Below are 10,085 nucleotides of genomic sequence, written 5' to 3'. Positions count from 1 at the left end.
CCCATGTTAAAATATCAAACTTTAAACTAGACTTTAAGGTCAGAGACTTGAGGTCAGAGACTTGAGGTCAGAGACTTGAGGTCCAAGATTTGAGGTCAGAGACTTGAGGTGAAAGACTTGAGGTGAAAGACTTGAGGTGAAAGACTTGAGGTGAAAGACTTGAGGTGAAAGACTTGAGGTCAGATACTTGAGGTCAAAGACTTCAAGTTAAAGACTTGAGGTGAAAGACTTGAGGTCAAAGACTTGAGGTCAGATACTTGAGGTGAAAGACTTGAGGTGAAAGACTTGAGGTGAAAGACTTCAGGTGAAAGACTTCAGGTGAAAGACTTGAGGTCAGATACATGAGGTCAAAGACTGGAGATGAAAGACTTGAGGTGAAAGACTTGAGGTCAGATACTTGAGGTCAGAGACTTGAGGTGAAAGACTTGAGGTCAGATACTTGAGGTCAAAGACTTGAGGTGAAAGACTTGAGGTCAGATACTTGAGGTCAAAGACTTGAGGTGAAAGACTTGAGGTCAGATACTTGAGGTCAGATACTTGAGGTCAAAGACTTGAGGTCAAAGACTTGAGGTCAGATACTTGAGGTCAGATACTTGGGGTCAGAAACTTGACATTAAAGATTGGAGGTCAAAGAGGTCAAACTGCCACTAGAGGCTGACTCCAAATCTGAGTCAACCTCCATAGAGCCCCATGTTAAAATATCAAACTTTAAACTAGACTTTAAGGTCAAAGACTGGAGGTGGAAGACTTGAGGTCCAAGATTTGAGGTGAAAGACTTGAGGTCAAAGACTTGAGTCAGAAACTTGACATTAAAGATTGGAGGTCAAAGAGGTCAAACTGCCACTAGAGGCTGACTCCAAATCTGAGTCAACCTGCAAAGAGCCCCATGTTAAAATATCAAACTTTAAACTAGACTTTAAGGTCAAAGACTGGAGGTGGAAGACTTGAGGTCCAAGATTTGAGGTCAGAGACTTGAGGTGAAAGACTTGAGGTGAAAGACTTGAGGTGAAAGACTTGAGGTGAAAGACTTGAGGTGAAAGACTTGAGGTCAGATAATTGAGGTCAGATAATTGAGGTCAAAGACTTGAGGTCAAAGACTTGAGGTCAAAGACTTGAGGTCAAAGACTTGAGGTCAAAGACTTGAGGTCAAAGACTTGAGGTCAGATACTTGAGTCAGAAACTTGACATTAAAGATTGGAGGTCAAAGAGGTCAAACTGCCACTAGAGGCTGACTCCAAATCTGAGTCAACCTCCATAGAGCCCCATGTTAAAATATCAAACTTTAAACTAAACACAAACATGTTTACAGCCTGGAACAAAACAGTTTTAGTATCTTCAACTGATTTTTAAGATCGAGTTTTAGCCGCATAAAATTAAAAAAAAAATTTAATGGGGATTTCGGGGTAAAAAGTTAATTTTGGCGTAAATAGTCGTAACTGTACAACTACCAAATTGTTGTTTTTCTTAACAGCTTTTTTTATTGAATCACAATAAAAACTTATAATTTTTTCAAGATTAAAGTTGTTAAATATTAATTTGCAACATTCTGAGAATCAAGTTTTTAATTAAAAAAAAAGTCTCTTTGTAACAATAACGTAAACATTCCAATTCTACTTGTGGAATGTGATGACATCATGCAGTTATGACTTCATTCTTGTTTTATTATGAAAAAGTCTTTATCATCAAATAAGGTTACAAAATTTAAAGTTCCTTTTATTGTGAAAAGACAGAAAAGAGTAAAGTCGTGATGTCACAACAATTTGATTCTTGAAATTACGTAAAAAGTCTCATATTGTTAAAAATCAGGTCATAAAAGAATAAAGCAGTCAACTTCTGAAAATATAGTCATTTAAAATATTAGAACATTTTCAATTATAAGGTCGTTAAAGAAAGTTTTACGATTATAAAATCTGAATATTTTGACTTTGTTCTTAAAAAATTATGACTTCTTCCAATCAAATGTTGAAGAATAGCTCACATTTTTCAAGAATTAAGTCATAAAAGAATGAAGTTACTTTATTCTGGGGTGCCGTTGGCCTAGTGGTTTAAGCATGCCCCATATACAGAGACTATAGGGAGCAGATTCCAGCCTTGATCATTTACTGCACGTCTTCCCCAACTCTCTACACTTCCTCTCTCTCCAACCGTCCTGTCCATTAAAGGCGAAAATGCCTGCGTGTATCCATGGTAACATTGTTTACATACGAGATCAGCTGTTAGCAGCCTGTAGCATGTTAATGCTAAACGATGCTAGGCCCGATGTTCCCTGTGAGCTGAGGAGAAGGAGGCGAGGTAGACGTGCTGGTACTGAGCATAGACTGTAAATAAAAATGGACAGCGTTGCTCCGCCTCTTCCCGTTGTACGGTTCTGAAGCCAAAAAATCCCTCTCCTGGGCGCCGCCATTGTGCAGCCAGAGCCTGTGAAGCCACTGTAATAAGCTCCGCCCTACCGCGTGACGTCACAACACGCTGTGTGTCCTTTGAAGTTTCACTCCACGGCGGCTGTGAATCAAACAGGAAGTAAAACCCCGTTTTTTAAACTCTAATAACCAACGAAGAAGAAACTTTTCAGGAAAAAGAGGCCTTGGACACAAAACAGTCAAATACGAACTACATATCACCACAGCATACGGATGTGAGAATCATTCGTACCACGTGTATTTATTTTATAAAGTTTGACTGCTCCCCCATTCAAATGAATGGAGGAGACAGATTTTTTTACCTATACTGCAGCCAGCCACCAGGGGGCAGACACACTGCTGAAAGCCTCACCACCAGCCACCGGAACCTCTCCCTTGGTACTGAGGTGCAAGCTAAGAAAAGACGACATGGACCTGTCCTTCCACCCACCGTTATGGGGAATGTAAGATCTATCTACGATAAGGTGGACGGGCTAACCCAGCACCAGAGTAGCATCATGCTAACAGAGCTAACACCGGACACGAACGCCACATTGGAAGGATTTCACCTGCTGTGGGCGGACAGGATACAGGAGAGCAAGACTGAACACACTGGGGAAGAAGACCAGCTCAGTCCTGGACCCTGTGGAGGTGGTGGCTGACAGGAGAATTATGTCCAAGCTGTCGTCTCTGATGGACTTTTCTTTCCTTTATATATTCTTGTTAAATTCTTGTTCTGTACACCTTCTTGTTTGCTGCTGTAACTCCATGAATTTCCCCGTTGTGGGACGATGATTCTGAAGGGTATTATCGGAGGAGCAGCCGCTGCTAGCTAAAATGAGGAATGTGACTACGATTCTTTCTTATAAAGTTACGTCTTTATTTTCATGATCTCTGTTTAGTTTTTCTTCAATGACGCCCTAAAACGTCTCATTCGTCACAACCGTCAGGGAACACTTTGGATGTCAAATGGGTCATGAGCATCAACGTGTGACCTCACTGCGGCTGTTTGCACTCCTGTGGTTTGAACCCATCAGTAAAAACATTCCTGAGACGGCGTGTTGTTTGTCCTCTCGTTAATATTCCTGAAGGCAGAGAAGATAATGCGGCGACAACAAATCAATGCTGCTGCCGTGTAAGGACACGCGGACGTCGAAAATTTCAATAAAGACTGAGATGATGAATATCGTCTCTCATCTTCATTACTCAGTCCTGCTCTCTCCTCCTCCTCGGCCCCGTGTGTTCACCTCTCCATGATGACATCAATCATCAGACTCGTGTAGCTGATAACACGAGGACGAGGGGATAAAGAGAGAGTTTAGTTTCAGTTTCAGTTTTACCAGAGAGAAGAGGTCGTTCTGCAGGCCCAGCCGGTCCACGGGCTGCAGACTGAGGTCTCTGACGCCCGGCAGCAGACTCTCCAGCATGGACGAGCTGTACTGGATGCGATAGAAGCCCACGGTGCCGGGGTTGATCTGTGAAGAGCAGGGACACAACTGGGTCAGACTTAAGGGCGGGGGGGGGAAATGATGCAGTTTCACCTTTTCCCCCTCAGACTGAGAGAGAGGGGAGTGGTGTTCTCCTCATGTTCACGCTGCAGGCTTCAGTCAACAACGGGCTCGTCGTGGTGGAAACATTTCCCCAAACTTAAGCCGATAAATCTGACTTTGAACAAACGGCGACAGAGGACTTTCATTTAACTCTTTCTGTGTTTTCGTTTGTGATCGTAACAACAAAACTCAAACAGGCCCGGATTATTTATAGGTCATCTCATTCTCTTTCAGTTCCTCGTTCACACACTTCCCTTCCTCTCCACTCTTCATTCAGGCAGAAGCATCATCAACAGCTCTGCTCATTCACAACTCACACCCATGAGACCCTGAACAAGTCTTTACACATCCACATGTGCTGACAGATTCACCTCCTCCATCATCATATCAGAGTAAAGACTCAATAACTGTCCTCTCTTCAGTCCGGGCGGGCCGCTGTAGAAAGCGTGTGACTGATGGAGGAGTTGCGGGTGCGACCGTTATGACCACATCCTCTCCTGCTCTTCCTCATCAGGCGTCTGAACCTGGTCTGAACTTTGATGTTTCACACTCTGACCGACTGAGGCAGCTTCTCTCATGACTTATTGATTCAGCTGTAGATTCACTGTTTCCAGTTTGGACACATTTTAACTCTGTGGCAGAAAGTAAACATTAACTTATTGTCAGAGATGAAGACAGACATGACCTCTTTAGAAGAGACGTCTACGCCGAATGTAAGTCAGACTTGAAGAGACAGATTATGAAAGTACGCTAACTTTTCATTTGAGCATCGATTTCTTTCACCATCATCCTGGATAAGGTACGAGTTAAAGCAACAACGTGACTCGACCTCACCTTGACCCACTCTTCGGGGCTGACGCCGCTGAGGGTGATGGTGGTCTCCGGTCTGTCCAGCAGAACCTTGAGCTTGGTGCATTTGGGGTCCTCGCTGGTACAAATGCTAATGGGGACCATCCAGCTGGGGCAGTCCTCACCTGAATAACAGACACGTCAAAGAGCCAATCAGAAGCTAGCGTAGCAAAATAATAACAAAACAATGGGGTTGGTTTTTGGTAGAGGGTACAAGTTTCATCCTTTAAGTCCTCACCGTTATGTGGTCCACTAGCACAGAACTTCTTCTGAGATAACTTGAGTATTCGGTCGTCACCTTGCTGTAAAAACAAGAAGGAAGAAAAACAGGATTATAAAAAACATGTGACATCTGTCTAACTCTGAAGGATCCGTTCAGTAAGGTCGTCAGACTACGAGTTTTAGGGGTCGGACTCTGACCGGGTACATTTAAAGTATTACACTCCAGCCCTAACAGCCTGTTTCATGGCTCTTATGGCAGCTATAAAGTATTCATCATGGGGTTCTGAGGGGACCGTCTCACTTTCGGAGCCAGCCTCTAGCGGACACTTAAGGTGCATTTGGACCAAGAGTTCCAGGGTCTTTTAGCCCCCAGAACTACTTTACCCTTAACTAAAAGGTTCCTTTAAGTTTATTTCATCACAGATGGATTCACTGAATCAACACGTGAGAGGAGATAAGCGCGAGTAGCAAAGACGTTTCAACACGGCTTTAAAATCCTTTTGAACTCAAAAAGCCGTGATCGCAGAGATCGGCCGGTGTTTTGGTTTAAACAGCAACCCTGTTAACTGGAGACTCTCAGCCGGATGCATCCCTCATTAACGTCTTTAGACGATCATTAAATATCTGATGAGGATATTTTGAAATCTTAATAAAAACTAAACTAGTTTGCATTCCCAGGAACTCCCTCTGTGTTTCAACAGCTGTGTGAACTCCACAAACACTGACATGTTCAGCTGAAGGTCTCCAGTTTACAGGGTCACTTTTAAAACCGGAACACCGGGAGGAGAGACGCATTCACGGTGGGCTGAGAGAAGACTACTGTTACAAGCTGCTAAATCAAGAGAATCACAGCTTCTTCTTTTGAAAAGTACACACACATACAAACAAGATAGAACAAATAAAAACTAATGAAAGAAAGAGAAATCAAGAGAATCACAGATGAAAAAAACAATGACTGTGAATGGTTTTTGGAAAAATTTGACAAAAGAAACAAAACAAAACAAAAAAAAATTACAATAAAAAGTTTGAAAAAAGTTTTGAAAAAAAAGTTTTGAAAAAAAAGTTTTGAAAAAAAAGTTTTGAAAAAAAAGTTTTGAAAAAAAAGTTTTGAAAAAAAAGTTTTGAAAAAAAAGTTTTGAAAAAAAAGTTTTGAAATTTTTTTTTTTTTTTTAAAAGTTTTGAAAAAAAAGTTTTGAAAAAAAAGTTTTGAAAAAAAAGTTTTGAAAAAAAAGTTTTGAAAAAAAAGTTTTGAAAAGAAAGTTTAGACATTTTTTTAGAAAAAAAAGTTTTGAAATTTTTTTTTGAAAAAAAAAAAGACAAAAAAGTTGACCCGGAGCCTGTCGAAAAAATACATTTTCCTGAAATTTGAAATTATGCTCCAAAATTAGAAAAACATGAAAAAAGTGAAAATTTTGCGCCTGCGGTTAAAAACATGGAAAAAGCAATGAATGATCAACACGTGAGAGGAGATAAGCGCGAGTAGCAAAGACGTTTCAACACGGCTTTAAAATCCTTTTGAACTCAGAAAGCCGTGATCGCAGAGATCGGCCGGTGTTTTGGTTTAAACAGTGACCCTGTTAACTGGAGACTCTCAGCCGGATGCATCCCTCATAAACGTCTTTAGACCATCATTAAAAATCTGATGAGGATATTTTGAAATCTTAATAAAAACTAAACTAGTTTGCATTCCCAGGAACTCCCTCTGTGTTTCAACAGCTGTGTAAACTCCACAAACACTGACACGTTCAGCTGAAGGTCTCCAGTTTACAGGGTCACTTTTAAAACCGGAACACCGGGAGGAGAGACGTATTCACGGTGGGCTGGGAGAAGACTACTGTTACAAGCTGCTAAATCAAGAGAATCACAGCTTCTTCTTTTGAAAAGTACACACACATACAAACAAGATAGAACAAATAAAAACTAATGAAAGAAAGAGAAATCAAGAGAATCACAGATGGAAAAAACAATGACTGTGAATGGTTTTTGGAAAAATTTGACAAAAGAAACAAAACAAAAAAAAAAAAAATTACAATAAAAAGTTTGAAAAAAGTTTTGAAAAAAAAGTTTTGAAAAAAAGTTTTGAAAAAAAAGTTTTGAAAAAAAAGTTTTGAAAAAAAAGTTTTGAAAAAAAAGTTTTGAAAAAAAAGTTTTGAAAAAAAAATTTGAAATTTTTTTTTTTTTTTTTAAAGTTTTGAAAAAAAAGTTTTGAAAAAAAAGTTTTGAAAAAAAAGTTTTGAAAAAAAAGTTTTGAAAAAAAAGTTTTGAAAAGAAAGTTTAGACATTTTTTTAGAAAAAAAAGTTTTGAAATTTTTTTTTGAAAAAAAAAAAGACAAAAAAGTTGACCCGGAGCCTGTCGAAAAAATACATTTTCCTGAAATTTGAAATTATGCTCCAAAATTAGAAAAACATGAAAAAAGTGAAAATTTTGCGCCTGCGGTTAAAAACATGGAAAAAGCAATGAATGATCAACACGTGAGAGGAGATAAGGGCGAGTAGCAAAGACGTTTCAACACGGCTTTAAAATCCTTTTGAACTCAGAAAGCCGTGATCGCAGAGATCGGCCGGTGTTTTGGTTTAAACAGTGACCCTGTTAACTGGAGACTCTCAGCCGGATGCATCCCTCATAAACGTCTTTAGACCATCATTAAAAATCTGATGAGGATATTTTGAAATCTTAATAAAAACTAAACTAGTTTGCATTCCCAGGAACTCCCTCTGTGTTTCAACAGCTGTGTAAACTCCACAAACACTGACACGTTCAGCTGAAGGTCTCCAGTTTACAGGGTCACTTTTAAAACCGGAACACCGGGAGGAGAGACGTATTCACGGTGGGCTGGGAGAAGACTACTGTTACAAGCTGCTAAATCAAGAGAATCACAGCTTCTTCTTTTGAAAAGTACACACACATACAAAAAAGATAGAACAAATAAAAACTAATGAAAGAAAGAGAAATCAAGTGAATCACAGATGGAAAAAACAATGACTGTGAATGTTTTTTGGAAAAATTTGACAAAAGAAACAAAACAAAACAAAAAAAAATTACAATAAAAAGTTTGAAAAAAAGTTTTGAAAAAAAAGTTTTGAAAAAAAAGTTTTGAAAAAAAAGTTTTGAAAAAAAAGTTTTGAAAAGAAAGTTTAGACATTTTTTTAGAAAAAAAAGTTTTGAAATTTTTTTTTGAAAAAAAAAAAGACAAAAGTTGACCCGGAGCCTGTCGAAAAAATGCATTTTCCTGAAATTTGAAATTATGCTCCAAAATTAGAAAAACATGAAAAAAGTGAAAATTTTGCGCCTGCGGTTAAAAACATGGAAAAAGCAATGAATGAATCAACACGTGAGAGGAGATAAGCGCGAGTAGCAAAGACGTTTCAACACGGCTTTAAAATCCTTTTGAACTCAAAAAGCCGTGATCGCAGAGATCGGCCGGTGTTTTGGTTTAAACGGCGACCCTGTTAACTGGAGACTCTCAGCCGGATGCATCCCTCATAAACGTCTTTAGATGATCATTAAAAATCTGATAGAGATATTTTGAAATCTTAATAAAAACTAAACTAGTTTGCATTCCCAGGAACTCCCTCTGTGTTTCAACAGCTGTGTAAACTCCACAAACACTGACACGTTCAGCTGAAGGTCTCCAGTTTACAGGGTCACTTTTAAAACCGGAACACCGGGAGGAGAGACTCATTCACGGTGGGCTGAGAGAAGACTACTGTTACAAGCTGCTAAATCAAGAGAATCACAGCTTCTTCTTTTGAAATGTACACATACATTCAAAAAAGATAGAACAAATAAAAACTAATGAAAGAAAGAGAAATCAAGTGAATCACAGATGGAAAAAACAATGACTGTGAATGTTTTTTGGAAAAAATTGACAAAAAAAAAAAAAAAAAAAAATTACAATAAAAATTTTGAAAAAAAAAAATTTCAAAATTTTTTTTTCTAATTTTTTTTTGAAATTTTTTTGGGGAAAAAAGTTTAGAAAATAAAATTTTGAAAAAAATTTCGGGAAAAAATTTTTGAAAATTTTTTTTGAAAAAAAAAATGTGACAAAAAAGTTGACCCGGAGCCTGTCGAAAAAATACATTTTCCTGAAATTTGAAATTGTGCTCCAAAATTAGAAAAACATGAAAAAAGTGAAAATTTTGCGCCTGCGGTTAAAAACATGGAAAAATCAATGAATGAATCAACACGTGAGAGGAGATAAGCGCGAGTAGCAAAGACGTTTCAACACGGCTTTAAAATCCTTTTGAACTCAAAAAGCCGTGATCGCAGAGATCGGCCGGTGTTTTGGTTTAAACGGCGACCCTGTTAACTGGAGACTCTCAGCCGGATGCATCCCTCATAAACGTCTTTAGACCATCATTAAATATCTGATGAGGATATTTTGAAATCTTAATAAAAACTAAACTAGTTTGCATTCCCAGGAACTCCCTCTGTGTTTCAACAGCTGTGTAAACTCCACAAACACTGACACGTTCAGCTGAAGGTCTCCAGTTTACAGGGTCACTTTTAAAACCGGAACACCGGGAGGAGAGACGTATTCACGGTGGGCTGAGAGGACTACTGTTACAAGCTGCTAAATCAAGAGAATCACAGCTTCTTCTTTTGAAAAGTACACACACATACAAAAAAGATAGAACAAATAAAAACTAATGAAAGAAAGAGAAATCAAGTGAATCACAGATGTGTGTGATGTTATTGTGGACGGAGGGAGGAATAAAAACACTGCGGTTAATCTACCAATCAGACACGTTCAGCATTGCAGGCCCCGCCCCCTGAAAGTCCTGGGACCTTTGAAAAGTACTACCCCCCTAGCAGGGGCTTTTTAAGGTGGAGATCATCTACCCCTGAGCTAAATTTAGACCCTGGGTCCACAAATTGGAAACACTGGATGCTAGTGAGGCTCACCTGTTCCTGGTCGACCTCTATAATGGGGAAGCCCATCTGCTTGGTCCACGAGCCCATCACTGCAGCGATGGGTTTCCCACTGGCCTGTTCCAGACAGTCCCACAGGTCCTCTGTGGAGCACAGCCGGGAGTCAGATTTAGAAACCCGTGAAAAAAAACA

The 10,085-nt window shown here is 39.2% G+C and overlaps 1 protein-coding gene across 1 annotated transcript in view; it reads right to left on the bottom strand.

Moving 5' to 3' along the window:
* Window positions 1-10,085, bottom strand: part of npepps (aminopeptidase puromycin sensitive) — a 36,537-nt gene that overhangs the window by 5,608 nt on the left and 20,844 nt on the right. The window contains exons 13-16 of the mRNA XM_034689023.1: window positions 9,927-10,036; window positions 5,037-5,100; window positions 4,784-4,923; window positions 3,740-3,874 (exon numbers count right to left, since the gene is read on the bottom strand). Of these exons, the coding sequence (XP_034544914.1) occupies window positions 3,740-3,874; window positions 4,784-4,923; window positions 5,037-5,100; window positions 9,927-10,036 (449 nt within the window). The remainder of the gene's footprint in view (window positions 1-3,739; window positions 3,875-4,783; window positions 4,924-5,036; window positions 5,101-9,926; window positions 10,037-10,085) is intronic.

This window comes from Notolabrus celidotus, chromosome 7, assembly GCF_009762535.1.
Source record: "Notolabrus celidotus isolate fNotCel1 chromosome 7, fNotCel1.pri, whole genome shotgun sequence".
NCBI classification, from domain to species: Eukaryota; Metazoa; Chordata; class Actinopteri; order Labriformes; family Labridae; genus Notolabrus; species Notolabrus celidotus.
Note: the sequence above shows the minus strand (reverse complement) of the source record. Positions and strands in the feature narration are given on the sequence as shown.